The 22,485-nt window shown below is 36.6% G+C and overlaps 1 protein-coding gene across 2 annotated transcripts in view; it reads right to left on the bottom strand.

Moving 5' to 3' along the window:
- The window catches only part of LOC131440624 (derlin-2), a 40,457-nt gene extending 31,342 nt beyond the window's left edge, over positions 1 to 9,115 (bottom strand). For both annotated transcript variants that reach the window (XM_058612067.1, XM_058612066.1), the window contains exons 1-2: positions 8,732 to 9,115; positions 8,458 to 8,603 (exon numbers count right to left, since the gene is read on the bottom strand). In XM_058612067.1, coding sequence (XP_058468050.1) covers positions 8,458 to 8,603; positions 8,732 to 8,824 — 239 coding nt within the window. In that variant the 5' untranslated portion in view covers positions 8,825 to 9,115. The remainder of the gene's footprint in view (positions 1 to 8,457; positions 8,604 to 8,731) is intronic.
- Between the last annotated feature and the right edge of the window lie 13,370 nt (positions 9,116 to 22,485).

Below are 22,485 nucleotides of genomic sequence, written 5' to 3'. Positions count from 1 at the left end.
AGAAGATATATCACGAAGTGTGTTAATAGAAATTGAGTTTATCGTCAACAACCGACCGTTAACGCATATTCCTATCGAATCAGAGGATGATGAAGCGTTGACGCCAAATCATTTTTTATTGGGATGCTCAGTTGAGGCCGAACCAAATGTAAACGACGTCTCAAAGGCAGAAACTACTCGACAGCAATGGAAAAGACTACAGCAAATTACGAAAGAATATTGGTGCCGATGGGTAAGGGAATATTTACCAAACCTGGCTAGGAGACCAAAATGGCAAGAGTCATCGACCTCTCTAAAGCTAGGAGACATAGTATTTTTTCCGGATGAAGCGAGAAAGGGAAAATGGATAAAGGGTCTCGTGGTTGAAGTACGACGCGCTAAAGACGGTATAATTAGGTCCGCCGTCATAAAAACACAAAAAGGAACAGTAGTAAAACCTACAGTTAAATTATCGGTGCTGGACGTAAAGCCTAGTGAACCAAAAATAAGTACCGACACTCAAGATGAAGTGGAGGTCTCACAAATGAAAGGAAACAACGAACAGTAAGATGCCATCGAGTCTAGTAACAAAACACCAATCCGAAGACAAAATTGAAAAATATTTGTTTGGCAGCCTTGGCTTTGATGATGATAATATGTCAAGCATTTGGAACCATTGCTCCTGGATTGATTGCATACGATTGTGCAAATCCGGAGATAAATATAACTACATATTCGTGGCTAGACGTAGCACCATGTTTTCCACCGACAAATAATTTAACGACAATAGAAGTTCCAATACAAGTTTTACAAAAAAATGCGAAAGGATCTGCTCATGCGTATCAATGTAAAGTCATCTTGAAAAGATCTATATGACATTGTGGGATGCATTCTCACACTTCGGACTATCAGCATGGCTATTCCCATTCGGTTAAGAAGAGTGTAGAATAACTCACTTATTGAATTCAGTACGTTTGACTCAAGAGACTAGAATTAACGAGGTCAAGAGAAACGGAACGACTCATGGAGAAGTACTAATAATCGGTCATGTACAAGGAAGCTCGTGTAAGGGTGGAATTTACCGAACACCATTTTACACCTGGGTAGACGCATTGGTTTACTATGAGTATGCAACTTTATTGTACGACTATACAAGTTCTGTGGATTATGAAAATGATCAGATAACACTACGCAACGGAATAGTTTGTACGTACTCCCAAGGGAAATGTTTAGACGGGGAACAAGGATATATGACATGGGATGTAAACGGCGATAAACGTTGCAAAGACGATGAATTCGAAGTAATTTATCAAGTAATGGTAAATAAAACTGTGGATGCTGGTAAGAGAATAAATACGCAAGCCGTATATAGCGCTATTTCAGACTCACATGTATTTTCCGTGAGAACCAGAGATCCAATTCGTATATGTGGATAGAATGGTTACAAAACCGATCATCCGAGAATATTGATCCTAGAAGAAACAGAATTCAAATCGCCATTCAAAAGACGTCCGAATGGAAAAAATTATGACTTGTTTACTTACTTCAACTAAAAAATTACGCTAGTAGAAAGCTACATTGAGCAAAAGTTTGAGGAGATCTATAATACAATTATGGCAAAAATGTGCAAGGTTGACAATACGATAATGGAGACAAAGCTGACTCTAGCTCGGCTTAATCCAACGGAGTTCGTTTCAGGGATAGTGAAGCGATCTGGATACACAGCTGTTGTAGCAGGGGAGGTTTTACACATTCTGGAATGCAAACCTGTCTATGTCACGCATAGAACAGCGGAGCGATGTTATCAGGCAATTCCAGTAAAGTATAACGGGACAGAAATGTATTTAGCTCCAGTGTCAAGAATCCTTCAAATGAGGGGAACCGAAATAGATTGTACACCAATCCTTCCTGCGAAGTATATGTTTGGTGGAAGATGGTATACTACAGATGGTCGTTTGAGAGAAACGACGTCGCCAAATAAGTTAACTACGGACATAGTCACGATGTGGACGTAAACGCCGCTACCAAGCCTAATGCAAAGCGGAGTTTATGATGCCGATAGCATTGAAAAGATGCGTAATATGATTTATGATCAAGGAGAAAAAAGAATCGCTTCAAATATGCTTCATAAAATTTTAGCGAGTCAACAACCAAACCTACAGGGGTATAATTTTGACGCCTTAGTATCGGAAAGAGTGATAGAGAACGCTCTGAATAGATATTGGGAAAAATTAATATCTTGGACGACATGGCTGGGAAATTTAACTTCTACATTCTTAGGAATTTACATGATAGGGAGAATATTAAAGTTTGTGATAGACACAATAATGCATGGGCGTATATTGTATGATATTTATGGATTAGGGTGGCAGTTAATTGCTTCATTTTGGGATTCGCTAACTACTTTCTTGTCTCATAGAAACTCGTTGCGAAGGTCTCAACAAGAGGCAGATAAGAACGAAAAAAATAACTAACGTCGAGATTTAGTGTCATTTTGAAAAAGTCCCTGGAAGTCGATTTTTTCAAAACAATTTTTTTTTGAGACATGGTAATTTTTCAAGATCGAAAATTTTCAAACCTTAACCACCGGGTAGCACCTTTTACCTATGTCCGATATAGCTCAAATTTTACATGGGGACTTTTTTGGAGGTGCTTAAACTTTTGATTAATAGCGCTTAACGAAATTAGAGGTGATCCAAAAAATATTGGCACCTTTATATACATTAGAGCGGTAAAAAACAACGTCTTTTGTCGGTTATGTCACTCATACAATTATATCTCCGGAACCATAAGGCACATCTATTTGATCTTCAAACTTGATCAATGGCCCGACAGTAGCTTTCAAACGAGTATAAGTTTGTTAAAATCGGTTCAACCATCTCTGAGAAAATTGAGCGCGTAAAAATACAACGCATTTTGTCGGTTAGCTTTCGTGGCTCCTGGCTAGCCCGTCGAATACCCTTCTCAGGATCGGCTTTCTCACTTTCTCCGGGAGGACACACTTACCCTTTTGTTTTTTTCGACGAAATAGATTCAAAATAGACCAACCAGAAGGAAAACCAAGGCTCTCGTAGTATGAAAAGTGGCACAAACACAAGAAAATCCAGTTTACATTTTTATTAACAATAGTTTACATAACCGGGAAAGGGAGAGGGGAAGGAATTCGGTGCGGCCGTTCAGCAACAATGAAGAGTCCTTCAACTTCATGCGAGTGGTAAGAGTAAATCTCGTCCTTTACCTGTAGTTTTGTAGTGGTACACCTTCGTAATCGGATGCAATCCTATCTGGCCAGCAGTGGTTCGTGGGCTTACAAACATCCTTCGAGAATCTTTCCTTTTCGTCTTGATTAATACCGACGTCCCTCGTGCTCGCTACCGGAGCGGCAACACATCGGATTTTGGAGCTCAAGCAAGCGGGGGTAAACCCGCCGGACCTCACGTGAGTCTTCACCTCCAAAACTTTGGTTACCTTCCTGCCGGTGCGTGTGGTGCGGCGATAGCGTGAACTCGGCGACCACCAGCACGGAGCTCGCCGATTCGATTTCGTGCGGGATACCTGGACACCTTCGTCAACTCCGATATCTTCACTTTCCGGACAAGTGCGGATCTTCCGTAAGTGCAGTTTCCACTGATGATTTCTTCCCAAAATAAGAACGGAATGGTTCTGCCCACGCGGTATTTTTTTGTCTTTCTACCACGCACGTCTATCTTTCACGACTGCCAGATGATCTCTCCTCTTACTCTCCTAATCGTCTTGCTTCCGCCATACTCTCCCTTTCGCATCTTTCTTTCTCCCTTTTCCGGAACTCGAAACGGTTCGGCCATCATTTTAGATTGATTTCATATGACGTAGAGATGTGCACCGTGTGAAAGATGTGGATTAAGTTAAATTGTACAAAGGAGCGTAAAAAGGGGGGGGGGGGAGGATGTTTGGATGATATCAGGCATATAATTCATTTTATTTTTGGTAAAGCTCTAATGGCCACATGATATAAGTTTAACGTTATTTATTCTAGTAGAACTAATAATTTATTCTGAAAGTTTGGCTTCCATTACTGGGGTTAGCAGGTAATTTATAATTCAATTACTCAATGGTTTCCGCTTGGTCGGAAACAATCTCCGGAACCAAAAGTCACAGCTATTTCATCTTTTAACTTAATCAATGGCCCAACAGTAGATTTCAAACGAGCATAAGTTTGTTAAAATCGGTTCAGCCATCTCTGAGAAAATCGAGCGCGTTTTAATATATTCGAAAAGTGCACACACACAGACATTTTCCGATCTCGTCGAACTGAGTCGAATGGTATATAACACTAAGAGTCTCCGAGGCTCCGTTCGAAAGTCGGGGTTTCCAGCAATTCCAATACCTTTCTATAGAGAAAGGCAAAAAGACGGAATCAGGTTTTTTACCGTCACTGCTAACCTCAATCAGATGAACACATTTTGACAGTTCAGCAGTACTGTTTGTAAACAGAATTTTTTTTGTTTGTCGGTTGATAAATTGGATGAGACCATTTACGGTCCATATGGCCTTAATAGAGTTTTAAAACATTTGTTCATGTTTGGATACGGTTTGTTTTTGAGATTTCTTAAATAAAAGTAACTAGTTACAAAGTGTAAAGATGATTGTTTAGGATGTGTTGTTCAATTTTTGTTTGCGCTTGTTTGTAAACAGTACCGCTGAACTGTCAAGGATGAATGCTTGTTTATTCGTGACGTCACGATAAAAAAAAATTCAGCGGTACTGTCTGTAAACAGACTTTTATTTGTTTGTCTGTTGACAAACGGATGATAACGTTCACGGTCCATATCGCCTAAGTATAGTTTCAAATCATTTGTTAACGATTCGATACGGTTCTTTTCAGAGATTTATTAAATAAAAGTTGCTAGTTGTAAAGTGTAAAGATGCTTGTTTAAGATGTGTTCCTCGATTTTGTTTAAGCTTGTTTGTAAACAGTACCGCTGAACTGTCAAGGATGAATACTTGTTTATTAGGTTTTTTATCGTGACGACACAAATGAACAAGTATTCATCCTTGACAGTTCAGCGGTACTGTTTACAAACAAGCCTAAACAAAAATCGAAGAGCACATCTAAAACAATCATCTTTACACTTCGCAACTAGTCACTTTTATTTAATAAATATCAAAAACGAACCGTATTCAATCGTGAACAAATGTTTTAAAACTTTATTTAGGCGATACCGACTGTAAATGGTCTGATCCAATTTCTCAATAAACAAACAAAAGAAATTTCTGTTTACAAACAGTACTGCTGAACTGTCAAAACGTGTTCATCCGATTGAGGTTAGCAGTGACGGTAAAAAACCTAATTTGTGAAGTCAGGATAAAAAATCTAATTAGATTTTGCACGATGACGACACAAATGAACTGCCGATGAATCAAGTTCATCTTTGACAGTTGCCGTGTACTTGTTTTGTTTTGAGACTGCAAGTTAAAAATTGAAAAATTACGAAAAAGTGCCTGTTAAAAACGTGTTCCACAGTGAAAAGAACTAAAAAGATTGCCCTGTATGTGTTTCCAGCATCAAGGAGCGATATATGCATGAATCTGTTTAGTGTGAGGCGACTTGCTATTTTTACATTCGAACGATGAACCTCTGATGAACTTTTAAACTGTAAACAAGTACACGTCGACTGTCAAAAAAAAGTTTATTCTGTTCATTTTGTGAGGTTATGGCATGTTCGTGCAAAACCTAATAAGGTTTTTTATCGTGACGACACAAATGAACAAGTATTCATCCTTAGCAGTTCAGCGGTACTGTTTACAAACAAGCTTAAACAAAAATCGAAGAGCACATCTAAAACAATCATCTTTACACTAGTCACTTTTATTTAATAAATATTAAAAACGAACCGTATCCAATCGTGAACAAATGTTTTAAAACTTTATTTAGGCGATATGGACCGTAAATAGTTTCATCCAAATTGTTAACAGACAAACAAATGAAATTTCTGTTTACAAACAGTACTTCTGGACTGTCAAAAAGTGTTTATCCGATTGAGGTTAGCAGTGACGGTAAAAAACCTAATTAGGTTTTTACCGTCACTGTTAACCTCAGTCGAAGAATCAAGTTCACCGTTTGACAGCTATCAGTGGTTTGTTTACATATCTATTAACACGTTATCAAATTAACGCAATGAACACACATACAAACCACTGACAGCTGTCAAAATTGATTCATTTTGTTCATTTTGTGAGGTTAGGTCATGTTCGTGCAAAACCTAATAGAGTTTCAAAACATTTGTTCACGATTGAGTACGATTTGTTTTTGAGATTTATTATATAAAAGTGACTGGTTGCAAAGTGTAAAGATGATTGTTTTAGATGTGCTCTTCGATTTTTGTTTAAGCTTGTTTGTAAACAGTACCGCTGAACTGTCAAGGATGAATACTTGTTCATTTGTGTCGTCACGATGAAAAACCTAATTAGGTTTTGCACGAACATGCCATAACCTCACAAAATGAACAGAATGAACTTTTTTTTGACAGTCGACGTGTACTTGTTTACAGTTTAAAAGTTCATCAGAGGTTCATCGTTCGAATGTAAAAATTGCAAGTCGCCTCACACTAAACAGATTCTTACATATATCGCTCCTTGATGCTGAAAACACATACCGGGCAATCTTTTTAGTTATTTTCACTGTGGAATAAGTTTTTAACAGGCACTTTTTCGTCATTTTTCGATTTTTAACTTTTAACAAAACAAGTACACGGCAACTGTCAAAGATGAACTTGATTCATCGGCAGTTCATTTGTGTCGTCATCGTGCAAAACCTAATTAGGTTTTGCACGATGACGACACAAATGAATTGCCGATGAATCAAGTTCATCTTTGACAGTTGCCGTGTACTTGTTTTGTTAAAAGTTAAAAATCGAAAAATGACGAAAAAGTGCCTGTTAAAAACTTATTCCACAGTGAAAATAACTAAAAAGATTGCCCGGTATGTGTTTTCAGCATCAAGGAGCGATATATGTAAGAATCTGTTTAGTGTGAGGCGACTTGCAATTTTTACATTCGAACGATGAACCTCTGATGAACTTTTAAACTGTAAACAAGTACACGTCGACTGTCAAAAAAAAGTTCATTCTGTTCATTTTGTGAGGTTATGGCATGTTCGTGCAAAACCTAATTAGGTTTTTTACCGTCACTGCTAACCTCAATCGGATGAACACTTTTTGACAGTCCAGCAGTTAGGTTTTGCACGATGACCACTCGAATGAACCACCAATGAACTGCCGATGAAACAAGTTCACCTTTTGACAGCTATCAGTGGTTTGTTTATATATCTATTAACACGTATTCAAATTAGAATGAACGAAATGAACACATAAACAAACCACTGATAGCTGTCAGCATTGATTCATTTTGTTCATTTTTGTGAGGTTATGTTATGTTCGTGCAAAACCTAGTACTGTTTGTAAACAGAAATTTCTTTTGTTTGTTTATTGACAAATTGGATCAGACCATTTACGGTCCGTATCGCCTAAATAAAGTTTTAAAACATTTGTTCACGATTGAATACGGTTCGTTTTTAATATTTATTACATAAAAGTGACTAGTTGCAAAGTGTAAAGATGATTGTTTTAGATGTGCTCTTCGATTTTTGTTTAAGCTTGTTTGTAAACAGTACCGCTGAACTGTCAAGGATGAATACTTGTTCATTTGTGTCGTCACGATAAAAAACCTAATTAGGTTTTGCACGATGACGACACAAATGAACTGCCGATGAATCAAGTTCATCTTTGACAGTTGCCGTGTACTTGTTTTGTTAAAAGTTAAAAATCGAAAAATGACGAAAAAGTGCCTGTTAAAAACTTATTCCACAGTGAAAATAACTAAAAAGATTGCCCGGTATGTGTTTTCAGCATCAAGGAGCGATATATGTAAGAATCTGTTTAGTGTGAGGCGACTTGCAATTTTTACATTCGAACGATGAACCTCTGATGAACTTTTAAACTGTAAACAAGTACACGTCGACTGTCAAAAAAAAGTTCATTCTGTTCATTTTGTGAGGTTATGGCATGTTCGTGCAAAACCTAATTAGATTTTTTATCATGACTTCACAAATGAACAAGTATTCATCCTTGACAGTTCAGCGGTACTGTTTACAAACAAGCTTAAACAAAATCGAGAAACACATCTTAAACAAGCATCTTTACACTTTACAACTAGCAACTAAAATGTGTACTTCGATTTTTGTTAAAGCTTGTTTGTAAACAGTACCACTGAACTGTCAAAAATGAATGATTGTTCATTTGTGACGTCACGATATAAAATCAAAATTTAAGCTACGATACGCTCTTGGATATTTGGAAGCGTAAAGTTAAAATAATAAAATTCACATATAAGAATCACTCTATACGACATTTTCAAAGTGTTTTGTTAACTATTTTTGTCAAACTTGTTTCATGTTGTTTTTAATGACGAATACTGTTGTTTTTTATGACGAAAACGTACCTGTACGTGAATATCATGTTGAACAGGAAATTGAAACCAAAAGTTCCGAAAAAGAGAAACGTCGTTACAAGTCGCCATAGTTGGTAGTGTTTAAGAATAAGCGTTGGATTGAAGTAAAGCTGAAATGGTGTAACAATTTCCAAATGCTGCCGGAGAAAAAATAAAGGCCACGTCACTAAACAGTTCATGTAAAACTTTGTCATAATTTTCTTAGGGTAATTCAACCAATATGCTAGTAACAAATTGAAGTAATAACCATAAACAAGATACTTACTACAGATAGTGTTGTGATTATACAGGCTGTTGTATATGCTCTAGTTACCACAGGTATCTGGAAGTATTCCTGCCGCAACGTTTGATATGCCATAACTATCTTATATTAGAGCCTAATTGAATCGATGGATATGGTACACTTAGAGATTACTTATCAAATTCTAAGCAAGTACTTATCATAATAAAAAATCTATCGTCTTTCAGAAAACTTGAATAAATGTCAACATATCGACGTGAATATTTCATAAGGTCACATAAATCAATGAGAGTTTCTATTTGCTTACTCTCTCTTCCTTCTGTTAATAACTACTTAATTTACACATTTACTCTCAAAAATATTTGTGTCCGCTTTACACGAGACAATATTATTGTCAATACAAGTCAAGTCAATACAATACATTTGATCGTGTTATGGAAACTTCATTGGATTGACGAAAATATTGTCAAAAAATCACAACTGCTCATCAATCCGACAACACTTTCTCTCCATACACGCTCGTTCAATGTTACTCTAAAGTGAGTACAATTTCACTCACTTTCGTTAAAAGTGGAACTACTCTATAGTGAGTAAAGCTGGTATATGTCAAATTCTGAGTAACATTTACATTTGAGTAAACATGGAATATGTCAAATTCTGAGTAACATTTACTCAGTGCTACAAATGGTAAAATTAGCTCGAGTGAGTAAACATTACTTAATATCATTCGAATTGAATAAGGGATTCGAATAAGGAATTCTTTGCTTTAAACAAATACTGACTTATTTCTATCCAACGAATGAAGGAAGCCGCTACCTGTTCATCGGCCATTGGAAAGGATCCGTCTGCCTTCCTCCGTTCCGCCTCCGACAAAGGGAAAAGTTCAGTGAACGTAAATTTTCACGCAATGTTTTTAAAGCTCTGTGAGTAAAACTGGTTGTCAATTTGAAAACTGAGTCGAAGTTACTGATTCTTCTAAAACAATATTACTCACTTTTTGACGTTTGAACTAAATAAGCAAAAGTGAGTCTAACCTACTCACTTGAGAATAACATTGAATGAGCGTGTAGAGAAACTGTTAAATATGTGCAATGACCTCTTCTCCTAATATTTGAATATTCAGTTGCAATATTTAAAGCGCAAAAACGCTTGAATTTTTCGAAAAACTCGGACTCAAGTATCAAGTCAATTGGATTGATGGTATTGACAATACTTTGGACTGACAATAATATTGTCACGTGTAAAGCGGCCCTTACACGAGACAATATTATTGTCAATACAAGGAGTATTAACAATACTCTTGATCGTGTTATGGAAACTTCATTGGATTGACGAAAATATTGTCATAAAATCAAAACTGCTTATCAATCCGACAATACTTTCTCTCCATAGAGAAACTGTTAAATATGTACAATGACCTTTTCACTCAATAGCGGCCCTTACACGATCATTAAAAGTGTCATTACTAAGTAATGACACTTCTGCTCAAACGCTCGTCATTACTACATTACTGTACATCATTACTTATTTGCATTACACGTTCATTATTAATTATGAGTATTTGTAACTACTCCAGCACGGGGCTTGTAACCAGAATAACTTTCCCTCAGCAATTAAAGAATATTAGCAATGTTCTTTATCTTAGTTTAGCTGAAAATAAATTTTATTTGCCATTGAAACGTTAAGGTTAATGAAACATTAATAATTTAAATCTACACTTTGTCATTCCTAGATTTTTTTTCACGTATAGTTCTGAAGAGAATGTTTACTTCATGGTTGTCAAATTTTCTCATCTAATACAACTGACGATATTTAGCACTTCCACAAAAAATAATAAGAAGAAATAATTTTGGTAATGATGGGAATTCCATCATTAACGGCTATCCGCATTAGGCCGATCCGACCGATCCGAGCTCTCCGGCATTTACTTTTTCTCTGCTTCGGCTATGGCTGAGCTGCACCTGCACACAGCTGCATGTGCAGCTCAGCCATAGCCGAAGCAGAGAAAAAGTAAACGCCGGAGAGCTCGGATCGGTCGGATCGGCCTAATGTGGACAGGGCTTTACTCGTGGCATTACTGAACTCGCAGACCATACAAGTTCATTAAGTGTCATTACTTTTTAGTAATGACACTTTTTATGATCGTGTAAGGGCCGCTAATGTTCCAATTAGGCTCTCTGACAGCTCACTTACCACAAATGCAAATGAGATTGGTTTGTTTTCATCAGGAAACGAATGCATTAAACACAGTTCAGACGATCAATCAACTTTGGTCGACGTCCAGATTGGTTTATTAATTTTATTTAGCCGAATATTGCTCACGTATCCGACGATAAAAAGTTCCGTGAACTTGACGTAGTGTCCTTTCATATGAATTGCTTACAATTAATTTTGTTGCTCCGTAATCGTTCCATTAAGGTGATAGCCGCTTGATGCCGCGTGTGAATCGCTTTTACGTATTGTTTTGTTTTCATCAGGAAACGTGTTGGCCACCCATTTTTCAGTAGGGCCACCGTTCATTTTTCACCGGGCATAGAAACCTCAATATTCAGTTGCAATATTTAAAGCTCCAAACGCTTGATTTTTTTTTTGAAAACATGGACTCAAGTTACCAAGACAATTGGATTGACGGCATTTACAATACTTCGAAATGACAATAATATTGTCACGTGTAAGGGCCACTAATGAATAATCACCCCTATTCTGTACGTCGATCGATTCGAAATATTCCGATCGAATGTGCAATTTCCATTCTGCATTCCGTTCGAGTTGGGTATGAACTCGAATATCATTCGTTCGAGTTGTTAAATTTTCGAACATTACTCGATCGACTAGCGTACGTACGACTTCCGTTCGGAATCATTCTAACTTGTTTATACAAGTGTGACGGTTTCGTTTACTAAGAAATGAATAATATAAATAATATTCAAATTCGAACTCGAACGAAAGTGTAGATTCGTTCGTATCACAAATCCGTCGGATTGCAGAATCGGGGTGAATATCTCCATTTTTCCAGAGATGCCACGTAAAAATTTCCAATATTTTCAGCCAGGTTTGCAGTCAGTGAATCCAAAAAAAATGTCTGCAATTTCTCTATAAAGCATGAGACGCTGAACTCACTTGGCGAGCAAAATAAACGTCGCGGTTTGTAAATTTTGACAAAAGTCTACGAGAAACTCGATTTTCAAAAGTCTGCAACAAACAATGTCTGCAACACTATATAAGAAATCTGCAGACCTTGCATCTCTGCATTTTTCTAACAATATCATAAGTGTACCAGAGTTGCCATTTCAAAATCTGTGTACCATCTGTGTGGTATATTTTCGATCATAATCTGTGAAAATCTGTAAAAAACATTTTAAAAATCTGCCATTTTGTTGAATTTTTCATAAAAACTATAGAAATCTGTGAATTTTGATAAAATCTGTGTTCTGTGACACAGAATCTGTGTGGAAAAATAGGGCAAAAACTGTCGTTTTACAGAAAAATCTGTGAATGTGGTAACTCTGATGTGCAATGATTAAAATTTGCACGATTGACTCATAATGTGAGTCTTTTTAGCGGCCCTTACACGAGAATGATTAATGTCATTTTTAACGATAACTAAGTAATGATATTTCAAATTTGAATGGAGAACTCATCATTCCCGCTTGTGAGGAATTCTGGCAACCGTCAGAAGACTGGCTGCATTCCGGCTGCTGTCAAAATTGTTCAGGTGAAATTGTGTCATTATCTCGCCGTGTGTGTCTTGTTTATATCTCTCTTCCTTATTTTTTTATTCGACTTCATTTGATGTTTATCAATCCCGCATGTACATACAAAAAACGAATCTTGAGACGAGTTAAATGAGATTGAAGTATGTGTATGTTAGGTAGTGAGAAAGCACTGTTATTGGCAATAACATTTTCATAATTAGTATGTATGAAGGGCAATAATTTATTGCCTTTCATATGTACTTTTTAATGAAAAAATGAAACCAAGACGCTAAATATGTAGAACCGATTCAAAACGGTTCTGCCAATCTTGTATGGCAAGAATCTGGCAGAAACAGAACCGTTAATAATCGCTAGGCGAAATTCTCTGCCGGAAACGGTTGTTGCATTGTTGCCAGACTTTTGCCGGAATTCTGGCAGAATTCTGGCAAAAATGGCTGATAGACATAGCCAACCGTCTGGGGGGAAATCTGCCCGCCGAGTACAAGTGGGTTACTGCACATTACACGTTTATTAAAATATTAAAACACTATTGCTGGTTGCCAGCATGCTGGCAATGTTTACACTAATGCTGGCCATTTCTTGCTGGTATAAATTGGCAAGCGTTCACATTTGTTGTGGGTTATTTGATTTATTGCTTCTTGGGTTAAGCGTAATTCTCATTAAAGACATTTTCATGGCCGCCATTATGATGTCCTATACTGTAGCATTTATTGACATCAAATATACTTCGAAATGCAAAAACGAATAAAAATGATGGGCTTTGAAGATTCATTTTCAGAACGTATACACAAGTTTTAATGCCACGAAATAGTTTTATGCAAAAATGACGAAGAATCACAAAAAACAAATTTTCAAAAATCATGGAGATTTTCGCAAAAACTGCATTTATTTCAAGGCGATTAGTTATAATTCCTATTTTTATCCGAGGGGGACGACACTAAAAAACTGCACTTCGCTTCGATTAGGCTTTTTCACGCTGCATACGATTATGCACACTTTCCTTCTCTTTGCTACACATAATAGCGTTTGAATATGGATCGATCGTCTTTTCTTGGATTTTTGCTGGTTAACAACATAATCATGGAGATATGATGTATCGTAATAGGCCATGAAACCTGAAAGTTACAAATGTCACATGAAGATGCCAGATGCAGACAGTTCGGGAGTTGTGAACTATCGTCCTATAAAATCAGTTTTGTTATATTCTGGTGCATAGCTAACCCACACACCGAGAGCGTATGCTCCGGATTATCTGCCATATCCTGTCGGAATGTTGGCCATTCTCGTTTAATATCTGCCTCATTTTCCACAGTTTCTATATTCAACTCGAACCAAAAATTATTCCGAATTTCATTTACATCGTACACTGTGTGGTTTCTCTTGTAGAGACGTTCCATTGTCTGATTTTTTTTAACGTCTGCAAACCTTCAAAATATGCTAGAAGGGAAATCGTGAAGTAAACAAGTATGTAGTTTGCTGTTAATCTGTATTAAAGTAAAAAAATGAATTGTTATCCTTTCTATAATATTTTCAATACCATATTAAACACAGCTTTATTCAGTTTTGGCTTCAGTATTAATGAAAAACGTTTCTAAACATAAAAATTGCAAGTCTTAGCATCTAACAAAATATAAAACCAGTTAAATATCACAGACAGAGATATCCTTGGGTAAACCTTCAAAGGGCTACAATAAATTGAAATATATTCCATCTTCATGCTCCCAGCTACTAAGAGAAAAAATTTTTCAATGTTGTTTAACCCTAATTTAATTTTACCAATCTGCTGACGAATCAATGTTGACACTCAGTGAATGTCAGGACCAGTAACAGAAACTTTTTAAGAGATCATATGTTCTTTGACTTTCTTTTACACGGTTAGAAACGCTTTCAAACGGATCGATCTAGATGTTTGGATAGATGTAGTTTTTTTCGCTTTCCATTGACTTTTTGTATTTTATTTGAAAAAACCAGATCTGTCGTCCCCCTCGTTTTTATCCAAACATTCACGATAAAAATAAAAGCGCATGAAGTTTTTACTTTCGGAAATAACCTCAAACTTGTAAATAAAATCTAATATATTCTTATTGGTTGCATTCAAAGCAGACATGACACACACACATAGCCATGAAAAATATTATCAAAACGACAATTTAGTCATAGCGGAATTCATTCCTTCCGATTAAATTAAATGTTGATCGTAAAGCTGGTTTCAAAATTTTCTTGAATTTGGAGTTTTAACGCAGGTTTATGCTAATTCTTCACTTTGCTTTATAAACCTTATGAAGAATGGTCCACTTGGCAGGAACATGCTCTTATAGAGGTTTTTAGTAGGCTTTCGTGGAGTGCAAGATTTATTATGTAGCATTGAAGACAGCTACAAGTATTTATTAATATTAAAATTGTTACTTGGGTAGTAGGTACAAATATTAATCAAGACACCAACCAGAAAACGATAATACATTGTAGCACACTGTCATCGTCGTCATCATCGTCATCATCGCAGCATAAAATGCGGGGTGGTATGCTTTGAAGGCGGCGGTGGGATAGGGATGTAAAACGCCGATTAAACCGCGGTAAAACGCTTGAGCGAAATCTTGTATTATTCTGACGCGGAAGAGTGAAGGTTGCATCAGCGAGTCACACACCAAAAGTGACAACGCGTTTCAGCTCGAAAAGTTTGAACTTGATCCAAAGGGATCAAAATCCGTTCAGAAGATCCACACAAACGCTTGTTTCTGTTCGGTTAGTCGGGATCAGTGTGGTTGCCGGTTTTAAGCTTGAAGAGCAAGTACGATGCGAGTGCGATATAAGGTCTGTGTTGGCGAAACTAAAGACGCCCGTTTCGACGCCTCAACCCACGTATCGCAGGGTTCGGCGGGAACGACCGAAAACGTTGATATTCCACTCGATTCAGTGTTAGACACTCGCGATAGATAGAGCGCAGTACTCTCCGGGTTGTTTGTGAAGCGCAGGCCTCCGTTACAAATAAGCCGAGTTGCTGCATCATTTGGACACCCTGGTCATCACATCACTGTTCCATCGCCCCGTAGGAGAGGTCCACCCCGCCCGTCGTCCAGAGAACCATCAAGTCGACCAACGTGCATCACGGCCGCAACGGAGCGTCGAAAACAAGAATTTCTCCAATAAATAAATGCGCAAGTAACAATAGTGAATAGATACAATATAGTCGACGACACGACCTGCCACCAAATACAAATTATAATACGGAGTACTCCGACAAATTTTCAAGGACACATCTTGCATCGTGCGGTACATTGTCATGATACACTGTCAGAGTGACAATGTACTTTAACGAATTTCCTATAAAACTAGCAACACTGAAGGGTAAGAACAAGTTCACTATAGTTACTGTTTATTATGGTAGCGCTTCGCCGTGGTCAGGTCGAAGCAAGACAACTCACTGCTTCCTCTTGCTTTGTCGCCGAAATATCACCCTAAATTGCAAATTTCTAAAATACTAACCCGATTCACGAAAAATCAAAAACATACGATTGTAGGTAAATGATTTTACTATGCATTTGGCGAAAAATATCAGTTAGAAAGCTTTTCTTCCGCGAGATTTCGTGCGAGTTTTGTTAAAATTTGGTTTTCTTTTTTCCTTTTCTCGCTAAAAACAACTCGCATATGTAGGGATGTGCTACGTTTTCAACAAAGCGTCAAAGCTAGTAGCGATGACAATCATTACTGATTTCTGGTTCTACTGAAACATGAATAGAAATTATTTTACAAAGTAGTAACACTTACATTTTCTACTCATCTATATTCAACGTTTACGCAGAGAGAACGGACAACGAAAACAAAAGAAATGTTGTTAGCGTCTACCGCATGTGGCATTTTGCACACCCCAATGCATGCGTTGACATTGTGTGCGTGCGAAAGAATAAGGAAAAACTCATTTATTTTTATAACTCGCACGAAATCTTTCGATAAAAATGTTTATCAGGCACAATTTATATACGAATCGATAGAAAAATTAATTATCTAGAATCGTATGTTCTTGGAATTTCCGTTTTCTTCCCCGTTTTTTCACAATTTTGGGTAAAGTGCGTGAAACCCCGGGATAGGCAGCGAACTCCCGTGACCACGGCGAAGCGCTACCTTATAGTGAAAAATATGTAAACATATTACTTACATATTTTGATCCTTAGGAAAACACATCCCTCTACTAAGCAACTTCTCACCATTTCGAAAGCTTCTCGGTTTATTAGCCGGCGATATTTAGACTGATTGTTGCAGTCTAATACAGCAACGATAAACAAACAAGTTTGTTTTGCACCGTAGCAACTAGCATAAAGCGTTGCCAGAAACGATCTCCTTTCACACTATCGCAACGAAAGGGAGATATTTGCTAGGCTTACTTGTTAATGCTGTGAACCAAACATTGGCGATTCGTTTATATGGGACTTAGGGGTATTATTATTTGTATTTGCTGCCACTCGTCTATAAAAACTGTATCGCAAATTTAACTACCCCCTAGTAACTGGTAATGTCAAAACGAAATTGCTTGAAAATTTAGTGAAACTGACAACAATTGTCGAAAACTGTTTATTTAAAATAACAGTTATCCATGGTTACGTATGTTGTTTCATTGGAATATATTTAAAAAAATCTCAGAAGAAAAACAACACGTAATTTTTGAGAATCAGAAGGAGTTAAGATTTTTGTGAATCAGAAGCGGTAGAAAATATTCAATATTATCACCGGGGCCCAGAATTATCACAAAAATGTAACAAAAATGGCACATTCGTAGGTATTAGCTTTGAATTACCATTTTGTTACGGACCTTAACTCGATTTTTTATATTGTAGATCATACACTTTGGTATGAAAGAAGTAGTAGGTCTCATCTTGTCCACGGAGGAGAGCAGGAAACATCCATGTGCGGGAAAGTAAATTTGTTAAACTTGGAATTCTAGCTTTGCTCGGGAAATAAATCCTTAACTACGGCCCAGTAGTCGAACTGATTGGGTTCCTATGTACGATAATGCGAAGCATAATATTGATCCCGTGAATTTATACGAAATCAAAAACGTTTTTTCATAGTAATGCAAATTAATATTGGAAGAAGTCGTCGATATAGTGTTTAAAAAAAGTTAAAAATTGTACGGTCTTTCTTTATATACAAGCTGTGTCGTCCATTTTGTTTTTTTTTTGTGTAACTTTTTTCCGCCGCAAACGACTCGCTCAATGACCACAGGTGTGAAGAAAACTCCGCCAAAAGACACCTAAAGGTAAACGACCCTGAACTGGTAGTCCGGTGCTGAAAAGCAGCCACCAGTAGTGATATATGAATCGTAACAAGATATGAAAACAGTACCCTACATCACTTCTTCGAATTGGACGAATTTGATATTTTATCTTACGATTTCTCCATAAATATCAATCAAACATACTATGGCAAGTTACTGAATAATTGACGATCGATTTTTTCAATTAAATATTTAAACTCTTTTGTCGTGAATACGACTTACTTTACTATGGGGTGCCTTTTCAAAATTTACCCTCTGAGAGAGTGATAAGTTTTTGATCGTGAATATCTCTTTTTGTATCTAACGAATCAACATAATTTTTGCTACACGCCATCGGAAATATGATCACAATTTTATAATAAAATTATCAGTTGTGTGACATAATCTCAAATAATTCAAAATTAAACTTTTCTGAAATGTTTGGTATAAACGAGTATCAAAAGGGATAATTCATAAGGCGCGTTTGCCTTTCGCGTATTTTTAAAGCTCATAGCTCAGTGATCTGTAGAAGGATTTATATAATCTAACTACCAATATAATCGAATTTTTTTTAACTTAAACGTGTATAGCAAAAGCATTGAAGTATTTCAATAGTACACTATTGAAAAACCGGTCTCATTCGACCCATGTCAATACCAGCCAATCAGAACGCGTTCTGAGGAAGAGAACAAAATATCTGCTGCTGTACAACCAATCGTTCGAGAAAAATGTTCCGAACAGTGCTTAATATCGTAGTGAGTTCCACAATTTGGTACTTCTGAAAGGCAGGAATGAATCCCGTACAGCATCCTGAAAGTTTCTTTCAATAAATTATGTAAATCCGAAAAGAAATAATCGACATTTAAATTCTGTATGCGGCTATTTTTATAGCCGTTAGGACCGCCCATTAGTGAAAAAGCTACAAACGAAATCACGTAAAAACAAGCCACTCAACAAAAATTGGATCAGTTTGGATTCTATCGCCACTGCGAGCAGATGTATTTTGTGCCGCTTGCAAAGCTAGTTTCGCTTTCGGCAAGAGCGATTACGTCACAGCTGCCAGTCATTTGCATGGATGAAAAAGCAACGGTGGAGAGCATTACACAAAATCAGCCGTTCTAATGGCTCTAAAAGTTTTCTAAAGAACTATTAGGATTTCTTGCTCGCAAATCGAAGGGAAATATCCTTAGTTTAGTGTAAATCTAGAACTGTTTGATTTGATTTTTGCACTTTTCGCTGTGTGAAATTCACAGTAATCTAGATCAAGTGAAGCCTTCTTTGTTTTTGCGAAAAATGTGGAAAAGGGGAATGCTTGCATAATTCATACAATTAATCAACTAATTGATATTCGGAAGTGTTAAGGAACATGTCAGTTGTTTTCGTATTCACGACATTTAGTTATGTCTCTGACATTACCCACCCGCCTTTTTGCGTATATGATATGTTGCATAGTATATAATTCATGAGAAAACATAAAAACTCGAGCTTTTTTTTAATCATCAAGCAAAAACTGATCACCATCGAAAAATCTGATCACCATCGCTTAGCTCAAAGCTCGCCACTTGAGCAGCACAACGATCGCAGAAGAGATGGTTGGATTCTTCTATATATTTCCTGTTGCATCGTGTTTAATGCATGCTCTTCCTGATGAAAACAAATCAATCTCATTTGTGAGCTGCCAAAAAGCCTAATATACTACTTTTCAGTGCAGCATAGATTGCGACAGAATCGCCGCTGTATAGGGAAACGAGCGTCAGAATGCAGGTGCCAGGTTGAAGATTTACATGTAAATTTGCCAATTTCTTATGTAGGCAGACTCTGCAATTTTGAAAACTTTTAAAATTGCGTTAGGCTTCTTGTTTGTTTTTTCTCGTCATACTTATAACTTAACACTGGAGGATTTCTAACGTGCAAAACAACTGGAAAATTTTACCTGACATCGTTGCCAGGTAAAAATTTCAAATATCTGCAGACAGGGTCTGTAAATCTGAAAAAAAATCTGCAGTCAGCAAGTATGTCTTGCTGGTAGCAATTTCTCTATAAAGTATGACACGCAAAACTGACTTGCCGAGCAAAAAAAAAGGTCGCGGAAATTTCAAAAGTCTGTAAATATAGACGAAAGTCTGCGAGAATCTCTAAAGTCTGCAAAAATCTGCGAGAATTTCAAAAGTCTGCAAAAGTCTGCACAACAAAAAATGTCTGCAGCACTATACCCCAAATCTGCAGATTTACAGACAAATCTGCAGACCTGGCATCTCTGCTGCCAGGAGTTGGGCATAGCGTTGCCAGGTCATTTTTACAAGTATGTATTCGGTACAAAAATTATCTGGAAGCAAATCCTGTCAGCTTGGAACGAAATCAATCTTCAGTTCAGCTACGCCATCGCACGGCAAGACATTCAACATACATTGTCAATTGTATGGGTGCGTAGTCAACCCACACCCTAAAGCCTGACAGAAATGAGCCTGTTTCATATGTGTTCCACTAAATTAAGAACGGCGCTAGTGTATCTAATCCAAAGATAAAAGATAGAAGATTGAAAAATGTTGGGTCAGTAATCGTGAACCAGTTATTTCAGTAATAATGTAATTTTATTGACCCTCAGTTAATAAACGTCGACTTTTTACGACAAAATGCCGTGGAGACAGTACAAGTTAGGAAAGAAGGAAACATATGTTTACATTCAGCACATAATGAATTCTTGCCCCAACTAACTTGTATGCTTCATGGGATGAGGAAATAAAAAACTAAATAAATTCTAGGTAATGGTTATAAGTAGTTTTTACTTTCTTATTGTAAGAATCACAGGATATGAAGCAAAATTTTTTAATATCGTTGATACTCTAACTTGATATTTTTTTTCAAAAATAAACATAATCATTGTCATAGTTACGACGCATCTAATGATCATACGCTTGTTGTTTTGCTTCAAAAGACTGAAACTAACAGTGAACCGAGTTAATCGTGGCGTCCTATTCGAATAATACATAAGAAATCGCATCTTGAGTTTATCTTTGTCTAAACAATACGGGTGCAATGAATTACGAAACAAAAAGATTACAAGAGAAACCAGTGCTTCATTACGTTATTTACGGTCACTGGGTATGCGTCCAGCAATATATTTAAAAGAGGCATAATTTTCATATTGTGACTCACGGCAAGAACTCCTGAATGAAATGAAAATATTGCGATTTTTTCTAACAGCGCTGCATAGCAACAAACTCATCAATAACACACGTCATAATTCTCCAAATATGCGTATTTTGTAATCTTTTTATCTTTTAATTCACTCTGTCCAACGTCTTCTCTTTGGTCTGAAAAGAAAACTATTAATAGTAATTGATAGAGTTAGAAATAAAGTGTTTTTTTTGAAATGTGGTGTATACCTAACATATTTAGTCGTATCAACGAAAACACAAGGAATTAGTAGCCATTTGTAGGAGCATTTGTTATCATTGGATGATCTTCTAACGACTCGGATAAATATAGGAGAACCATAGATTTCATCTTGGTTTGAAAATTAGTAGCATTGTTCTTCAAGATTTAGTAGAATACATTGCTTCACGTGCATTGTTCATTGAAATGTGATGAACTACTTTTAAACCTTCTATTGATGAAAAGAAAAAAATTATACTTATACTAAACCATAGTAACTTATCATCATAATTATTTTATTAATGTAAAGAAATGTTAGAAAAAATTACTTTACTTATTTAAATATTAAAATTTAAACCGCAAATTGTAGAAAAACAGATACGTTATTTCCAAATGTTATTCTATTTCACGACGCCATTGTGCAACCAGAGAACCAAAACTGTTACGTATATTCAGCGTTGTGTTCCAAAAATCTGTATACGACGCAAAAATCTATCTGCACCATATCGGTATCAGAATCCCGTAACATAAGTACCAGGAAAATATCACCAAAGCACATTTTTCTCATATCTATCCAAACTAAAAACGAAAATGGATATTTATCTGTACGATCAGTGAATTATCGGTATTTTGGGAGTACATATCTGTATTGCGGTATTGAGGTCAAATATCTGCCTGAAATGAAAATCTTATTTATATTCATTAGATTTGTCATATGAATCATATGCAGAATATAATTCATAGAAATTATATGGAAACTTATAATCTTTATTTAATGTGTATGTCAAATCTAAATGGACGTTATCATAATGAAAGTTATAAAAATATCCCATATAATTTATATGGAAATCCGATGAAAGTCGTGAATAGTTGTGTCCTCCTGCTCCAGACCATTTTTTTCAGGAAGTTCCGCATCTCAATGTAATTTTAAATCGCTGACAAGACAGCTCATCCAACTTCGTTCAAGGATATGCGTTAACGGACCATGAAATATAAAAGGTGATTTTTTTGAGGTTAGGATTTTCATGCATTAGTATTTGCTCAGATTTTTTGAGGTTATGATTTTCATGCATTATTATTTGCTCAGTATGCTTTGACATTTCATCATGAATAGACTTACTAACGAATGTGAATGAAGCCCGAAAGTGAATGGGCCCTAGAAAAGTTGGCAGAAAATCCGCTTTTTTATCGACAAATTTTGTTCAGCGATGAGGCTCATTTCTGGTTGAATGGCTACGTAAATAAGCAAAATTGCCGCATTTGGAGTGAAGAGCAACCAGAAGCCGTTCAAGAACTGCCCATGCATCCCGAAAAATGCACTGTTTGGTGTGGTTTGTACGCTGGTGGAATCATTGGACCGTATTTTTTCAAAGATGCTGTTGGACGCAACGTTACAGTGAATGGCGATCGCTATCGTTCGATGCTAACAAACTTTTTGT

The sequence above is a fragment of the Malaya genurostris genome, chromosome 1 (assembly GCF_030247185.1).
Source record: "Malaya genurostris strain Urasoe2022 chromosome 1, Malgen_1.1, whole genome shotgun sequence".
Lineage (NCBI taxonomy): Eukaryota > Metazoa > Arthropoda > Insecta > Diptera > Culicidae > Malaya > Malaya genurostris.
This window is presented reverse-complemented; position numbering and strand designations above follow the sequence as displayed.